General features: G+C 39.3%; 1 protein-coding gene across 2 annotated transcripts in view; it reads right to left on the reverse strand.

Annotated features, from left to right (window-relative positions):
• CXADR (CXADR Ig-like cell adhesion molecule) overlaps positions 1-18,923 on the reverse strand; it is a 36,931-nt gene that overhangs the window by 13,932 nt on the left and 4,076 nt on the right. For both annotated transcript variants that reach the window (XM_050907380.1, XM_050907371.1), the window contains exons 2-6: positions 4,102-4,271; positions 3,226-3,430; positions 2,709-2,864; positions 502-624; positions 24-162 (exon numbers count right to left, since the gene is read on the reverse strand). In XM_050907380.1, coding sequence (XP_050763337.1) covers positions 24-162; positions 502-624; positions 2,709-2,864; positions 3,226-3,430; positions 4,102-4,271 — 793 coding nt within the window. The remainder of the gene's footprint in view (positions 1-23; positions 163-501; positions 625-2,708; positions 2,865-3,225; positions 3,431-4,101; positions 4,272-18,923) is intronic.

An 18,923-nucleotide genomic window follows, 5' to 3' on the forward strand; every position in this document is an offset into this window, starting at 1 on the left:
AGAAACTAGAGGTATGTTGTTACCTGATATCATGATGTACTTCTTTCTCATATTTCTTCTCTCTATGTTTCTTACAGCAACAGAAGACGAGAAAAGCCAGTACAGAAAGACCCAGCAGAGTTCCTATAATAGCTCCAGCAATTATACCAGCTGTATTTATAGCTAGAATAGATAAATAACAATACTGTTTGTTAAGTGTGAAATTTATGACCAACTTCTCTTCTCTTAACTCAACAGTAAAAACAATATGTTTCCACATGATCCAGGTTAATAGTATATCACTGAATCACAGAGGGTATGCTTCAATCACACGCATTTAAAACAATAAGAGTTAAGAGTTTTCTGCATAAAAAGCAACGTTTTGGGAAGTGAAGACTTGAAGTGGCAATCATCAGTTACACAACAGGGTTGGTTTTTTAACCTTTTAGGAGTTTAGAGAAACAAGATTATTCAGTTTTAATATACAAAACACTATGCGACCGTTACACAGCAAACACTTACGAGGGGTGACATTCAGCTCAACAGAACATTCATCCGTGCCAACTCTGTTTGAGGCAACACAATTGTATGTACCAGAATAGTCTTGAGAGGCATTTTTCAAGAGAAGTTCCCCTGTATTTTTATCTACAAACAACAAAAGGTAGAGGTTTACCATTTTCCAAAGTTTAATTCCATATTCAATACTACAGAATTATTAATCCAGCACATTGATGAAATCTTAACTAAAAAATGACGTATTAAAAATATCCAAACGAAAACAAAAGTCTATCATGCTGCAAAATACTATTATTTGTAAAAGTCTTTTACCTTGTTAGAAATTTATTCCATAGCATTTGACTTTAGTATTAAAGCCTACAGACTAATTGCTCTGTCAATGGGTAGGAACAGATGCTTAAAACAGCCAATTCTCTCATCCTAACATAGAATTCTAAAATACAAAAGATTAACTGCATGCCAGAAGTACCTCCTTCTCTTCTTTCTGTCTAAACTGATTCTACACAACCAGCTCAGATATCTGCAGAACCCATGCTCAACATGAGGTGGATCTAACCTGAACACTGCACTCCAATGGGTAGCCAATTAAGTCTAGCTATGGAGGAGACAATCAGTGAAAACAAAGAGTATTTCCCCAGGGCTTTCAAAGCCATTGACAGCTACCTTTGTGAGATTCTACTATATGAACTTCAATTGGCTTGCATGTTTTAATTGCCAATAGATTTGCCATCAGCACTGCAAGAGACTACATCGCAGGAACAAAGCGCCACACAAATACTTAGCTCTTCCTGCTGAAAAAGTTAAGTAGTGTCTAGATTCTTGAGAACATGTTCAGTGTCCCCAAACCTACATTCACAAGCTCAAAACAAACCTTGTTTTATCGAATTACATGCCACTTTTGCATACTTCCTCACTCATTCTTGTCCACCACTGATATTGTGAATTGATCTGTTACCATGAGACAAATTTAGGATGTGGAGAAAGAAGGGGCATAACAACAGAAGCTTAAGGTCTTGAGTGGTACAGAGAAGGATATTAGTGATCAACTGTTCACTGTCAAAACAAGAAATAAGAGATATCAAACAGCACTAGCAGGACGCAAGTTCAAAATGAAGAACAGTATGAGGTTCTTCATATGTAGCTGATTTTTAAAGATCTGTGTTCTAAGACATTACAGATTCTAATAGACTACAAAAGTTTAAAGTAAACTGGAGAAGTTCAGACATCAGGTTTTGTTTGGTTTATGTCAATTAAATTGAAGCCACATCTGAATTTCCTGAGGCATAAATTACAGGAGGAGACCCCTATGAGGAAGAACCACACAACTTCTTATTCTTTCTCCCCTAGACATCCACTTCGGCTACTCTTAGACACATGATACCACTTTGTCCTGTATGTCCTACACAACCTGAGTTAAAATGGCTGTTTGTAAGCAGATTCTTGAACTGCTTCATCTGCAAGGAAACCCCACCATCTCAAGGTTTAAGGTTTTCATAACTACAAAAAAGATCAAAAAACTGTTACTGAGCAGTACTCTTCTAAAAAATATTCCAGAATAACTTTCACAAAGCCAAAACTCACAGACTAACCTTCTACAATGAGGTTCTCACAATAAAAATCCAATACCACCACTATAATAATTTGGAATCCATCAGTCAAAATTCAGAATATATAACTCTTTCCTGTATGTCACCTCTTGTAAGAAGAGGGTAAGCCTTCTCTGTTCTCTTGACAACTTTTCTTCTAAGACAAATACCTCTTTTTAAGCAAGAAGTTCTGTCACTTCATCAGGAAGTGAAGACCTCAGTTTAATCTCTAATAAAATTCAAGCTTTTATCTCCACTTCCCTGAAGGCAGCTCTAACCACTAGTCTAGACTGTTCTGACTCTTCCCTACTGTCCACTTGAGCACAGAAGAAACCAACATCAGCAAGCAAGAGAACTTACAACACTCAGGCACGGGTGAGCATAATTCTGCAGCATAACGGTAAGAATCTCACCTTAAAGCTTGAAACATTTCCCAGTATGAATAAAAAAAAAACCCAACTTGTTTCAAAGTCAGTTTTATTACACAGTGAGAGGGCAGAAGTGACACTTATCTTGATTACTCTATACTAATATTAAGCATGAGATTCTCACAAGTCAAGATAAGCAAAAAATACGAATGCAATCTTTCTTAAATATTTCAAAGTAATAAATAAAGTTTGACAGTACTCAGCATGGAAGTGGCAGGAAGTTCCTGTGTGCCAGATACTCTCCTCCAGTCATAAGACAAAAGTGGGGATCCTTCTTGTGATGCACATTTCAAGATAACGTCTTTTCCAATCTCCTGTGATCCTTCAATGGAACATTTAGTTCTTGCTGGCTTTACTAATAAACAAAGTATCATTGCATTAATAACAGTCACAATCAAAATGCTTAACAGTTGTGTTCTAGTAGGTCTGTCCATTTTGCTAAAGACAAAGCTTGTGCAACAAACCATTTCTATGCATGGAAAGATTTTCTATGAAATACAAGCCAGGCACAGAATTTTTAAAAATGCTCAATATTATTCTCTTCATCCCCCCAGAACAGAATGATGTCCACCCCTCCCAAAGCTTCAATAATGGATGCATCATCATAGATTCAGTATGACTTTGCCCAACTGAAGTTTTCATTTTAGACGTCAAAGATAGGATGGAATAAACACATAAAAAATGTCACTGAAAATTCAAGAAAAGCATTATCTTACCAAGTACAGTCAACTGTATTTTTTGGCTTTGAACTCCAGGAGCCTTCTTCACTTTGCACTGGTACGTGCCAGTGTCTGCTGACTTTAAATTCAGGATATCCAACGAACCATCACCAGATCTGGGATCAGGATTAGTAAACTGCATCCGCCCAGTCATAGCAGCATAATAATGATTATAAATCCTGTCTACAGCATACATAATTATCTACAAAAAAAGAAACATTATTCAGAAGCCTACTTGGCATGTAAACATTCAAAATAATTTGGTATCTTCAGATTCTTGACAGTTTCTTTCTACTGTTTTAAATAATCCCAGAAGTATGACATAGCCAAATATCTCAATCTTCAAAATATCACCACACACAGTACTCTAACGAAGACTCAACCAAACACCTGCCTGAGTAGCAGTATGTCAGCATTGACTTCTAACTGAAAGAAAACTGTTTAAAATTGCTCTAATTTCAATCTGTAAAACCTGCCTACTAAAAGGAGTCATCTTATTGGTAAGGCTTCCAAAGAAAGGGAAGAGTGAGTAACTAAGAGTTAATATATTTAAAATTAAATCCTCATAAATCAGTTTTCAATCAGGAAAATAATGCAGATACAAAAGCATAGTATGTTTTCTGGAACTGAACTGTATTTGATTTGAGATTTGTTCTTTAGAAGACAAGTTTATAGTGAGAAGTTTCTTGACATTTCATATTTAACCTGCTATTCCAAAACTTCCACTATATTTCATACGACTGGTGCTTCAAAGTAATTTAAGATCACAAGCATCCCAACCTGAAAAGGTGGAAGTTTAAAAAGTCAGTAACAAAGTTCATACACTGACCTACTCAACTCAATTAACACTGTCTAAAAGAAGTCTCTACTTACTATTTGTTCCTTCTTTTGATTATCTGCTGGTATCAATACCCACTCAATATCTAGTGGGCCTTCATCTTCTTCTGAAAGTACAAAAGTACATGGCAATGTAACTTTCTCTCCTTGTGCTTTTTCAAACGTTGAATGCCCAACTGAAGTTATACTTAGGCTTCTTGTTAGACCTATAAAAATATATTTTTATGTTTTAAAAACACTTCACATGCAGTTTTCACCATAAGTGTTCTATTACATATTAGTATATATTCAAATCCATCATATACTTTTCCTGTATAGAAATTATGCCACTAGGCAGACTTGTCACCACTTAAGAGATCCTGTGCAGCATGTTACTGAACACAACGCAAAGTCAGGTACTCTTCATTTGGAATTCATATCCAACAGGCAGTTACATCTTTCAAACCATGCAATTTTTTTGTACAATTCAAGGCCCATACAAAGCTAAATGAAAAATTTTCAGCAGTAGGTTTTTTCAAGTTATTAGATAATCACCTTACCACTACTCCCTCACTGTAAAATGAAGCATGGAACAGCAATGAAGTCTGCCAGGATGGACAGAGCTGTTGTGAAGTCCCGGGTTAGATCAAGTTAAGTTACCCTGCCTTGAGGTGTAAGGGCTCTTCTATCTACAGGGAGTAGACAAATGAATCCTTTCCAAAAATCTCAATGAGTTTTTTTCAGATTTGCTTGCCCTTTCTGCTTGTCTTACTCTTCAAAAAAGGCTGTGTAATCCTTATCTGCATGCCTCTAAGCAAAACATGTTTCCAAACAACAAATTTTCCTCAATTCAGTCCTGAAAAAGAACCTATATAATGACACAAACAGACTTACTCAAAAGGCCTGAAGCAAGATTCCCCCTATTTTACAACAAACATAGGCTTCCTTCATCAAGTGTATATACCCATACATCGCAGTCAGGAAGTGGAAAGCTCCCTTTGCTGATTATGAAAACAGGTTTGGCATTTGTACATTCACAGTTTTGTCCACCTTGGTGGATACCACGCTCAGATTTTGACAGTCATTTTATGTGTGTAGGTTGCCGCCCATCATGGCTAGACAGTCGCACAGATGTTACCCACAGCCACAACAGAGGCAAGGCCACAAGAAGAGTGGCCAGTGTGAAGAAGATAGATCATTCTGGTGCATCTGCAGAATCATAGCTTCAGATGAAACAATTAAAAATTATTATAAACAGTGCATTTATGCTCTAACTTGCACTTCTGCATTAGCTGAAGTTATTATCTTACTTGCACTTCTCCATATAGTAGAGAAGCTGTAGTGCATTTCTGCAGTAGATCAGACTGCAACAGCTATCCTTCTACCTTACTAAAATTTTGCTCTGCATCAAGTCTTTGGATTCCCTTCCTGATGTCAAAACAAAGGGATCTTTAACAGCTATTTAAAAACAAAATAAAATCATTTAGAAAGAGAAAGCACCTGACATACTAAATTCCAGACAAAAGCTTGCAAGAAAAGACCTTCACAATTGTTAATTAAAAACATACAGTTACAAATTAGGTAGGATTATTTCACTTCCTACCACTCATGGTATTACTTTGCACAGCATAACCTTCATTCCAGCGGGGGGGGGGGGGGGGGGGAGGAGACGACACACGACCACAGCCAAAAAAAAACAAACCCACAAACAAAAACCCAAGAAATATCAATTTGAGGTACGAAAATATTTAGGTGCAATGTTTCTTACCAACCCATTTACATCTTTTCAAAGATAATTCTAACAGGTTTGTATCACCTCTTTTTTGGCCACAGTAGACATATCTGAGCAACTAATTCTCTGCTACTAGGTTGAATTAATACTATTTCCTAAATGATACCAATCTCCATGAATACCGGTTGACTTGTCACAGATGCCTTCCCCTTCTAAAGGATCCTGTCAGATTTCCAAGTGTAAAACTAGCCATTCTAAACCTCTTAGAAAGGTCATTTGACTAGTTAAATATATTAGTGTAATCCTTAAGTTTGGTCAGCTTTGCATAAACAAAGACAGTATTACTACTATCCATCATCTCTAGAAATGGGTAGATTCAGAGTACATTCATGTTTCCATAAAGCACAGTAGCAAAGAATGCAAATTCCTAATCTGTTTTTCAGTGACTTCCATGCTCTTCTGTTCCCCTCTTCCCCACTGCCTCATTAGGGAACTGTAATACAATATTCTCAAGTTCATCTCCAAATTGCATTTCTGCATTTTCATTTTACTATATTAAAGAAGGGAGACGGGGTGTCAAGTACAGTTTAGTGACCGATGATGAAATACACTACGACGTTACTTCCTTAAAAGCCTCAAATCTATAACCCGTGAAATTAAAAGCTTTCATTCTGAAGTAAGAGTTAATCACTGAAGCAGTACTTCTGCTCTGCAACAGCATCTCAAATAACAGTTACTTTGCCATTTGAAGTTCCACAACAGATGACCACAGAACACACATTTGCTTTCCCCTCCCCGCAAGGGGACCTGCTGAGGATTTCACAAAGCGTTCAGTAATTCAGGTAACAGGAACACAATGACATCTGCCTCTTCACAGTGGGTAGTGGGTAACAGAATTCATACTTTGGAGATGCTACGACATATCTGTACTACTAAAAAGCATGAAACCTCTGATTTTTGCTTGACGCTTGCTGAAACACACAACATGGCTGAAAAACTGGACAGATGAGTATTCATATGTTGATTTTTTTGACTAATTTTCTAAACAAACAGGACTTGTACAATCAATGTTTTATCTCTCTCCCTCTTCTGCCATTACTTGTTCATCTCTCTGACAATTTCAAAGAAATACAAAAGCAGAAATAACAGTCCAATGCAACCAGAAGTCCCTGAACTTATTAATTTGTTCTGACATAGCTAAGAAGCATTAGATTCTTCAGCTACCTCTTGCCTCTTCATTGCCAGACAACTCCATGTGAGTATAACTTAAAAGTGGATGTTACACAAACTGTTTGCCGTTCAGATGGCAGAACACTGAGAAAGGGACACTGGGAATAGGGAAGAAAAATTATGTTAAAAGCTGGAAGGACTACATTTCAGAGACATACTCCTAGGAGATTAGGCTCCAATAGTCCTGCCTATCACATAGCAGCTTGCTTAAAGTGCTCTAAAAGCCACAAATAGCAAACAGTTCAGTCTCAGCTTCTACTACTGCACTCACGTCTCTGATCCAAAACATATGAAACAACACAGTAACCAAAGCCAAACAAAAGCAGAACCCAACAGCCTAAAGTGACTTGCCAGAAATTTATCCCACATAGAAGACTGTTAAAAAAATTGAAACTTTTGAAGTGTGAGTAGTATGTTCATGCACATTGACTGCATGTAAACATACCAATGGAAGATGAAGCATGTGAACCTCACAATAACTCTCAACAATCATTCCTGCATATGAAGCTCACAGCACACAGCTGATATGAGAGGTATCCAAACATTGGTCTGAGCCTTCTAAGTCTCAGAGATTTTTCATAAATCTCAATTCCTTTCTTACTGCACATCTCCCAACACCTCATTTTTATTATACCAGTGCTCCACAGCCTCTTTCTTACACTAAGAACACAAGCATATAAAGCTATTTTCCATTTTCTCTCTTTTTTTTGGTCAACATTAGAATGACAGGCAGAAGCAGCAAGCATCTCAATTAAGGTAGGTGTCAGAGTCAGCTGGGTTTGAACTAAGCATTAGCAATACAAGGGAGTGGCAGGTAATACTAGTTGGAGATTCCCTTCTGCAGAGGAGACATACACACCTGCTGCCAGATATGCTGGTGAAGGAAGTTTGGCCAGATTCAGCACTTAGAGAGACTGCCAAGGGTCCTCCAACCTTTGAACTACTAACTATTAAACTATTACCCCTTATTAACACTATTGCCTTTTCCCCCCACCCCTCTCCTAACTATTACTATTACCTACTCACTCAGGCATCCATGCTATTAAAAAAGGAGACCTGGAGCAAATCAGGAGTGACTAGATAACTCCAGGGGCAAAGAAGCACACAGGACCCCAAGTGACATTTGTTCTCCTTGCTCTTTCATGCAAAGGGGAAAAGGCTTGTGGAGACACATCCTGCAAGTTAACAACTTGCTGCGGGACTGGCACTGCAGGCAGTGTTTTAGTTTTTATGGCCACAAGTACCCCCGAGAAATGACGGCTGCTTAGAGATGGGATCTACTTGACAAAGCGGGTTAGGAACATCCTCATCAAATCTGGTGACAAGCACTTTAAATGAGAGGTCTATCGGAGAGGGAATCATGTTAAGTACATGGGTCAGGTTGGTGGGAGGAAGAGAGACTTTGGCAAGGATAAAACACATTGAAAGGGGAACCACCTCAAGTACTTGTACAGAGAACTGACACCAGAGCAACTGAGACATGTGGGATAGCTCACACGACTGGAGCTTTGTCATGGATACATACAAGCTTTTTAAGAAAGCCAGGAAGAAAAGAACAGCAGGTGAATAGCCCTCTACCTGAAGGAGCAGCTGGAACACAAAAAGCTGTTCTACAGGACAGACAACAGGCTGGTTAAGAGCTTGTGGGTCAGGATTAAAGGAGAGGTCCATATGGGCAACATTACAGTCAAAGTTTGTTACAAATCACCTGATCAGGGTAAGAAAGCAGATTAAGTCCGTTTCAGCAATTCCAGAGAGTCTCTAAAATCAGAGACTGGTTATTGTGGGACACTTTAACCTCCCTGACATCTACTGGAAGGGCAACACAGCAGGACACAAACAATCTAGGAGGCTTCTGTAAGATTTCAGGGGAAAACAGATGCTACATAGGTCAACCCATTTGATACTTTCTTGGAATTGCTTTCAACAAAAAGGAAGAAAATGCTGGGGATGGGATCAACAGCAGCCTTGACTGTAGTGACCATGAAATAGTGGAGTTTAAAATCCTGAGAGTGAGGAAGGCACATCCAGTACAGACCCTGCACTTCAGAAGGGCAGGGTGACTTATTCAGTAGGTAGAACTCTGTGGGACCCAGTTCTGAAAGGCAAAAGAGCTCAAGAAAGCTTGCGAGTATTTAAGGACAACTGCTAACCACACAAAAAGTACATCCCAACACTCAGGAAAATAAGCAGATCAATCAGCAGCTTGGCCTAAGGAGGAGGAAGTGAGAACAGTCTACCAAGGGAGGAATACAGAAATATTGCCCAGGCATGCAGCATCCCTGCTAGCAAACTCAAAACACAACCAAAGCTGAAAGAAGCAAAGGACTTCAGTGCAACATGAAAAGCTTCTACTAGTACATGAGCAGTAAAGAATCAAAAAGGAAAATAGGACAGGTGATTTAGAGACAGCTGACACAGACAAGACCAAAGTACTCAGCGTTGACTCTGCTTGGAGCAGAAGGTTGGATGACTGAGGTCACGTCCAACACAAACAATTCTGTAACTGCTTTAAAGATCTATATAAAGCCGATGCACGTAGCGACAAGATGACATTTTCTCCAAGCTTTCCCAAGCCTCACCTCCTTCAGTTTCCACTCAAATCAGGAAGATTCAACTTCTTTTCACTCCCCTAGTATGCTCCTCAAAACATGAGTGGATCAACTGTGGCATCTAACTACTAGTATGTGACAGGCAAACATTTTATCAAGCTCAGTGAAGATCCGTATTTGTTTTGGTTAGCAGGGTTTCATGGATAAAATTTCAGACCTTTTTCAGACTTGTTTGAACACACCAGAAAGATGACGGTTCCTCAAGTCAGTTATTCTGCTTATTGAAAGATGCTTAGCATTCAAATATCTAATTTTCAATTGCAGCAAACAAATAACTGCAAAGCTTAGACCAGAAGCATGCAACAGATTTGCAAAAAACAACTGAAAACAATCAACATAGAAGTGCAATTGGTCCAAATGCATGTATATTGTTCTCCAAATATTTTGCAAGGAGAACACGTGCCATATTCAGTTGGACCAAACAGAAGAATGAACCTCTGTGACTGGGTGAGAAGAGACAAGTACCATTCCTTGATGCAGAACACTAAGTATTATCCCTTATAAAAGTTTATTTCAGAAGAAGGTAAGAGGTCAATACACATTTTGGATTCTGAGCATTCAGATTTAAGTTTCTTAATGTGGAATAAAATACTCTTTCTCTGGGAAATTGACCCTAAAGAGCATTGCAAACTATATGCGCATGACTGAACAAGTTTTTCGCATGATTTCGAAAGGGGTGCAAACCAGTATACCCTCTTTAGAGAAACTGTATTTCCTTCTGAACATCTGGACATACCTTCAAATACCATTCAAGTGGAACACAGCTTAGCAAACTACATTATTAATATTTTTAAGAATAATCTAGGGAAAATGAAGTGTTTCATAGAATTTGATGGAAACTGTTTTCTAGTATAAAAGAATCACCACAGAAAGCAGACAAAAAAATTAAAATGGAGCAAAACTTTCTCCATTCCAACACAGATACAAGCAGAGCTGTGATATATACTAACAAATAACAGAAAGCAAATTTTATTAAATGCATATGTAATTAGTTATTTTCTTATTTAAATGAAAAAAGTTACAAGTTCAGGATACACTGAAATTCTGGATTGCTGGCTCTCAAAAATTTAAGCGCAAATTTAAACTTGGCATGAATGTTTCTGGCATCAGCACTAGGTTACAGAAGTGTTACATAAACCAATAGACACAGTCCCTCTCTAAATGGGTAACAGGAGAAACAGAATCAGCTGGAACTGCAGAAAGTATGGCAGCTGACATACACCGAGGGGCAGGAGTAGGGGAGATGCACCACAAAGGCAGGACTGCTGCCAGGTTCAAACTGATGTCTGAAATGGCAATCACTAAGGCGCACCACTGCAAAGAAGCACAGACTGCTGCTACATGGGATAAGAGTTGAGTTCAGAGATGTTGCTGTACTTAAAGCCATACATGATCCACCTGCAATCTACATTTGCACAGTACTTCAACTTTACTAGCAGGCTCTCCAAAAACCATCTTATTTGCCAATATCTGCTTGTAAACCAGGAATGGCTGTAAATACATAAATGCTTTTCTTCACAGAATGAATCCTTAAGAAGTAACAATGACAACCAGAAATGCATGTTAGTGCTTTGAGAGATAACGAGCTAAAAAACTCACTTGAGACACTTCAACTTAGACTCTTCTTACAGATCACAGATGTACCTGTGATCTTTTCACTTGACAGACTTCAGTCTCAAGAACCACCTCCCCACCATCCCCATTTTACTTCTGAATATGCCTCTCATTCACAGTTAATCTCCAATTTTTTTCAGCCAGCTCTAATGATATTATAAAGCAAAGTTCCCCAACTCTCCCCTTTCCCACCTCCACTCAGACAGAAGTTCTACAACGTCTTACTTCAAAACTGCATTTCTGAAATAAGGCCCTGTAGAACTGAGGGAGTCAACTTAAATTTACACACTTGGCAAGTCAGGAATACACACCGAGGTAGGTACACACTGAGGAGTGCCTCGCTGAGGGAGACTTCCCAGTGTTTACTGGCACAATCTAAGACAAACGTAAGTCTCCTTTACAGCTGAAATCCCCACAAGAAGCCACCATCTCACAACTTCTCCTGCTTCCTCACTACACAAAACTTCAGTATCCTCAAGTGATGCCAAAACAAGCATCTGCAAGGCAGGGTGCTGCTAATGAAGTAACTGGATTAAAAGTTGCCTTTGCAAAAATAAAGGGAAAAGAATATTTGATATTACTCATTTTAGTGATTTTTACAGCATCCAGGAGCTGAGTCACATCAGCACAGCCAAGACAGCCACAAGCTGCAGTTTCCTTATGCTGTTTTGCCACAGTTTATCATAACTGACTGTACCACAAACTGAATCCTAGCTTTACCAGTGAGACTGCCAAAAGCCGAAAAAGCCTAGCTTCAGATTTGGGTTCTCACAGTTTCCAGCACCTTACCTCCAACAGCAAGAACAAGGCCCCGTTACAGTCACAGCTTTCAGGAACTTGGGCGCAAAACGCTATGAAGCTTTGATGCATCTAACTTTCCACGTGTCATAAACCCTACTACTTCTGGCAAGCATCACCATGCCGCAAAAGACCCTGAAAACATCGTGTCCCTTGTCCTGATGAGGTCTAACACAGATTAAGGCAGAGCTAACCCCACTTCAGTTTCCTCAGAAGTTGCAGTAGGCTTCAGAAATTCAGGCTGAGCAACTTAGGGGGACAGAAAGCGAAGGGAAAAGAGTCAATCACAGTTTTTCGACCAGCTCTAGTCATAGTTATTTTCTCAAGTTCACTGTTTTTCCATGGAGCACATGACATGGAACAACACAAAGAAAGGTCGCTGAAAAGTCTTCTTTAACTTAGTAAAGGAACAATGGCAATAAAGAAGAGAAACAGAAGTTTAATAGAAGTATAAAAAAATTAGTTGTCTTCCCTTTAGAAGGCAAATTCAACAGATTTGGGGACTTCTGATGCGAGAATGAAACTCTAAAATTCTCTTTTACAGCCAAAGTACACAGATACTCTCATCAAATGTTTCAGGACAGAATCCAAAATACATATTAGCTCAATACATGTCCTATTAATTTAGTCAGGCACCTAGGTACCGAAGAACACTTAACCTTCACAGCAACCTCACCTGAGGTAAGAATAAGCAAGAGATAAGGGAAAGGAACAAGCAAGCAACAGGCAATGAACTAGCAAAAGCTAGATAATCATGCAGCAATGAATAAAACAAGAAAAGAAAAAATGGCACAGCGCTACTGCACCTGAATCTACAGTGGATATGTATCCAAATAGCAGGTTTGGTTTTAGTATATAATAATGGTAGAACTCTGCAGAGAATTCAGATTTTTAGGATAATCCGCTGTTGATAGAGACAAATTGCAAAGCTTTTTCTAACAAAGAAAGTACTGTCCTGCTAGTATCAAAAGTGTTAAACAGTTAATGTTTAATATGCTCCATCGACCACATCTTTCCCATGCTTGACACTCTAACTGTGCTTATCATACAATGCTACAATACAAATTTCATAGAAAAGCACAGTTCACAGTAAGTAGTAAAAAAACCCACCCACACCATCTTAGCAAAAGCATCAAGCACTTCTAAATCTAACATTTCCAAAGCTATTGACATTAACATACTACATATCCGTCTACTTAAACCTCAAAAAGGCCCAATCCAAAAAGGTTAGAGAGAAGATAAAAAACTTGTCTCTCTATACTAGCCTAAGTCCACTGGGCAGAACACTGATTAATCCCTGAAGACAGAGATTCAACATTTAGACAAAAGATGCTCACACCTGCATTTCACACCTCCCAGAACAGTGCTCTCTAAGCTAATCAGAGTCACAGATCCTAGTGAAACTCTTCTACTATGCAGAAAAGATACAGTTTATGGAGCCAGAGAAAGTAAAGACAACCCAGGAATAAAAGCATCACCTAGAAGAGATCTGGCTCCCAGTCATTGCTCCAAACACTGTCTCCTCCTTCCTAGTCCATTTAGTCCCAGACTAAATATAAAAATAGTTCAGGAAACTAAATCCACAAAGCTATTTCTGGAGAAAAGAGTGTGAGTTTTATATGGACACTTAGTGTTAGCAGAGGCATGATTTTAAATCCCTCTCTCTTACATTTAATCTCAACTGCCTTACCAACAGTACAATGAAACTGAGTGACCAAACTCCCAGAGCTCTGGTCTGGTTAAGTTTTCAGGACACTTTCTCCACAGGTGGTGCAGCTAAAAGACTTATGTGCACAGAGGCTTATGTTCTGCCATAAGCTACAAAGAGAAGGCTGATGAAACAGCAGGAGCACTTAAAGCAAAATACGGAAAAAAACCCCTGCATGTCAGAATAAGCCTGGTAAAGTTCTACCACCTGAATAGTCAACTTTGCTGCTGCCGGGTCTCAAAACAGTGGGTTTGTATTTCCAAACTTCACTTCCTCTGAGCAACAGCAAAGGAAGCACCACTTTTCTGAGGCACATTTACTGGGCAAAGTCTCCCAGTTGTATTTACCATTAAAGTAACCAGTGTGACATTACTTCTTCAAATCATGGATTTACTTTCTCCCTATTTCTAACTTCTTTTCTCATCTGCTTCCACAATTAAAGAGGACTCCACTACTAAGCCTTATATTCCTTTCTACTGTCTGATCCCCAGACTCAGAGCAAGAAACATGGTTTTCAGCAACCACTGAAATCTGACCAGTTCCAAAAATTGAAGTTTTGCCACTCTAAGCTCACAATTTCTGCAGAAGAGCTCAAAAAGACCTATTCCCCTTCGGAATACCACAAACACCACCTTAAGGTGATCTGCTTTGAACAGAAGCCAAAGCTGAAGCAATCCTGCACTGGTCTAGCCTGAAAAATCTGACAAAATACATCAATTAAACAATAACTGTTAAGTTATTGAGTATCTACCAGAGTTCACCTGAATCCACAAATCCTCCATCAAATCACACAAGAAAAAAAACCCTAAAAGAACAGGAAACAGGCTAAGCATATTTCTTCAAAGACAGGAAAAAAATGCTCTTTCAGTTTAATGCTGAGGACATCAAAATGAATAACTAGCTCTAATTCATGTAGTGTTGCATACCCATGCCCCAGTTTAAAACGTACTGCACAATAGTTAGAAGTTACTCATCCTCCCAATCTAATAAAAAAAATTCTTAAGACTCACATAAACAGAACTACAAATAACCCCAGCCCTGCAAATGCATAGCATGAGCTTAATTTCATTCCCAACCGCAATTCACCAAGATCAGCTGGAATAGTTATGCAACTAAGAAAACCTAAAAATCACAGGCTAAAGCTTTACCGATCTTAACCCCCCCCAACTTTTGCTTCTTCCCTGACATCCCCTTTGCCTTCAGTTTCTATCCAACATCCCTTTCCTTTAACAACTGTCCTCGTGCTCCTTACTCGTTCAGCACATTCTTGAAGCTTTTTTGTCGCTAAACCCAAAGTCACCAGCCGAGTATCCTAGCAACTGCAGCAGTTGATGACCTTACTCGAGAGGGACATGCTTATCAAGTTGAGAGACGAAGCATTTTATCTCATTACTGAAGGAAAGAATACACTTTTGGAGGAGGGCAACATAAAGCGGGAGGGAATATTGTAACACAAATTGGGATTAAGATTAATTTTAAGCACAGGAGTACTGTTTAGCCCAACATCTACAGAAGATCACTACAAGTTCTGAGTTTTAATGTCTGGTCACATTTAAATGATGCAGCATGACCTAATTCAACCTGCAGTATTAAGGGAATGACAACGAGAATACTTTGGACTTGCTGAGACCCTGCCTTCTCATCCTCGGGTTTGATCCCATCACCTCCCTTTACACCAGTATAGCACTTTATGCAAAAAGGCAGAAAGCCAGAACGAAGAGTTGACTCCGCTAAAAACTGACACTGCGCAGGAAGTTTTGCTTTTTCTCTTCTGGTGGGGTTCTCCAAATGCGGGTCCCCCAAGCACAAGGTACGTGGCAGGAGCACAAAGCCAGAGACAGAAAAGCTGTGAGGCTGCCCTAGCCTTGATAATGGTTTGCTTACACTGCCAGGGAGTCCCACCCACAGAGAGCAATTTCACATTACACCCACACCAACCACGCTGCTGCCAGCTCTCAGAGCGAGCGGCGCTGCGCAGCCACAAGCGGTCTGAATTGGTGAACTGACCCAACAGGAAAACAACATACTCCAAAAAAAAGTTTTCCTTTGTATCAGCTGAATGGACTCGCACAGCAGCTGCGTGATGCTGCTCCAACACGAGGAAGGGAAGAAGGAACCCAACCCCATCACTGGAAGTAGCAACAACCTTGACAGACACATGAAGTTACTCTAGATGGGGAAACTGTACCTTCAGACTGCACTTAAGAGCCATCAAGGAACCATCTAGAATAGTATTAAGAGGTGTAAAATGAAATGAGGACCAACCATTACAAAGACTTTTTTCAGCCAAAGCAAAAAAAAAGAAAATCAGAACCCAAATCCTGACACAACTTATTCACACAAAAGCCTGCCTCTCCTCTACCGAGTCTATATCAACTGCATGGGTTGTTTTTGCTTTTAGCCCTGCAAGTCACTTATGTTCCAATTATAAACTGGTATTGAAGGCTTATACAGTCACTAAGCAATCAAGTCACATGATTCGATTTTTTTTCCTGCCAATTTGATGGCATTTAAAAGGAAACTGAATGAAGCAGCTCTTTTGCAGTGTGAATGCATTAGGCACATCTGTCAGTCAATGCATCAGGGAGTTAAGTACAATCAAACACTTAACCGAGCAGCCATATTATTTTCACTTGAGTAAAGGGGTTTTGGCTCTTCTGAGCTACTGAACAAGCAATGCTTTTTCCTAGCACATGCAAGTTTTGCATTAAGATCGAAAATTATTTCATTCAGTAGTACAGGGTTGGGTTTTTTGGTTTTGGGTTGTTTTGTTGTTGCTGGTTTTTTAAATAAAAAGGTGAAGTATCACAACGACAGAAAGAAGTGGCTGTCTGCCCGCTTTTGCTTCCCGTCCTGCCCTCCACCCCATGTAAGAAACAGCCAGAAAGGAATAAGCTGAAAGAATTAAAATATCCACCCTAAATAGCCACAAAGTTAACTAGCCATTTAAAAATTTAGGGACGCTTTAAAATATATATACACACACACATTATTTTTACATGCCTTAAAACAACTGAGGAAACGTTCTTTGTAGCTTATGCTGTTAATACATCTAAACGGAAGAACTGAAAATGCAGGATCAGTGAATATATGAAATTGCAATTCCCTATACAAACTTACTCTGCACAAGTTAAAACAGTTGTGAATTTCTGAAATTCTCATCCTTCCTTCTACGCACACCAAATATTTCTTGTTGATTCATCACCTTTCAACATACTAAACGTAGGTTTTAGCTACAGGGCATGAAAAACATATATATTAAAAAAATGTAGCAGCAAGTGGAACTGCAAAACTTGCAACCATCAAGTACCTCAGATGCTTCTTAACAGTAAAGGACATCACAGCACTGGTGAATGGCTCCAGCCTACAGTCAATTAACCTCCAAATCTTGCCTCTCTATCACATCACAAGTTTTGAATACATGAACCAATAAGTAGGTGACATTAAAAAAAAAATCAACAGTAATATACTCCACCCCCATGGGTTTGAGGTTGGATCAGGAAAAGGAACAGGTAGAAAACTGACCTTACAAAAATTTAGTATTTTTCCGACTTTGAAACTCCCTGAACTGGCTCACCATGGGGCCAGATGAATGCCAGGTACAACATGAAATGAGATGCAAAAATAATCTTTGAGGTAACATCTAGCCATTCAACTGATTACTTGATTTAGCAATGTAGTCAGACTCCCCAGCTAAGCTCCCCCCAGGCCAAGGTTATACAGACATTTCTCTCCTATGGGAGAATATTGATCAAGCAGAATGGGTTTTCCTCCTAATGCTCTTCTGCCACCCTTCCTGTCACTCACTCCTGCCCTGTACCAGGACATGTTGTTGGCAAAACTCTTTCTTGTTTCAAATCATGCAATCTAACCAGTTAAAAAAATTAATGAAAGTTTCAAGCAGCCTCAACTCAGACCCATTGACCACGCGCTCACACAATCAAGGCAGTTGTGCAGCAAAGGAAATAACCAGCAAGGATGCAGTGGTTGCTAACATTCAAGCTGCTACTGAAATAGGTTTCCACAGAACTATACCTTCACTGCCACTTGCTCCCATGGCAACAGGCTGAAGTGGCTCTTCTTATAATCATCCCCTGATAAGATGCAAACTAGTAAAAAGAGGAATTCCCTAAAAAGAAAGAAGGGGGGGGGAGGGGGGGGGGGGGAAGAGCAACTAAATTGATGTAATGGGGGGCGGCATTCTTACAAGCTGGTGAGCCACATAATTTGTTGAAATTTCTCCTTATTTATAATGTTTCACACAGCACCTAAAAGCTCCATGAAATGAACCAGAAGTTGCAACAAGAACAAAAAGAGAATCCCTGCCTTAAAAGCTTATGAATGCATGCAAGCAACAAATGATTAAATTAGTTAGGAAGTATGATGAAACAATACTGGCCCCAAAAACAAGTTCCCTAGTCTGTACAAATTTCTGTGGGCACTGTGGCAAATGAGTTTTAAAACATTCTGATACTGAGGCAGATTCAAAGACATTTACAAGGAATTTCTCGAAGCATGAATGGAATCAGTAGCAAAGCATATAAGTGCTCATATGAAAATGTATTTTTTGTAAAGCAGCAATAAAAGCTAAATCAGCCATTTAGGAGTGGTAGTTTCATCTCTGTATTAAGTGGACTTGGCTTGGAAGAGGCTGTGACAAGCACTGGAAGTGAAGACAGACAGGCAGCTGAGGTTTGATGCAACACAGGGGAAGCCAGCACGGGGGAGCAGGAGGGAGGGAGGCACTCAGAAGAGACCGAAGTGACAAGCTATAATAATCTCTGAAGCAGCATTCTGAATGCATAAAATAACTAATCTACGTTTATCAGAAGGTAAGGCAAAATTACTAATTCAAATCTCACAATCGATGTCACAGCAGTAACTAGTTGATTAAGTCATCTCTGGTTAAAGTTTTTCATGCTTCTTGAAACACTAACATCCAGGAAACCTAGGAAAGGAGTCCTGAACTTCAGATAACTTTTCATGTCAAAGGACACTTAAGAAGAACTTGAACCCTGCAACTTGTTACAATTACTCCACAACGGATGAAGTGTACCAGGTTTAGCAATTAAGAGATTGGGATAGGAATGATCATTTAACTCCTGTGGTAGTCAAATTTCTCCTAATTTGAGCTTCTGTAAGATCCTGTTGCATGCATAAAAACATGAACGGGCTTAAGTTCCTT

This window comes from Gymnogyps californianus, chromosome 1 (genome assembly GCF_018139145.2).
Source record: "Gymnogyps californianus isolate 813 chromosome 1, ASM1813914v2, whole genome shotgun sequence".
Classification (NCBI taxonomy): Eukaryota; Metazoa; Chordata; class Aves; order Accipitriformes; family Cathartidae; genus Gymnogyps; species Gymnogyps californianus.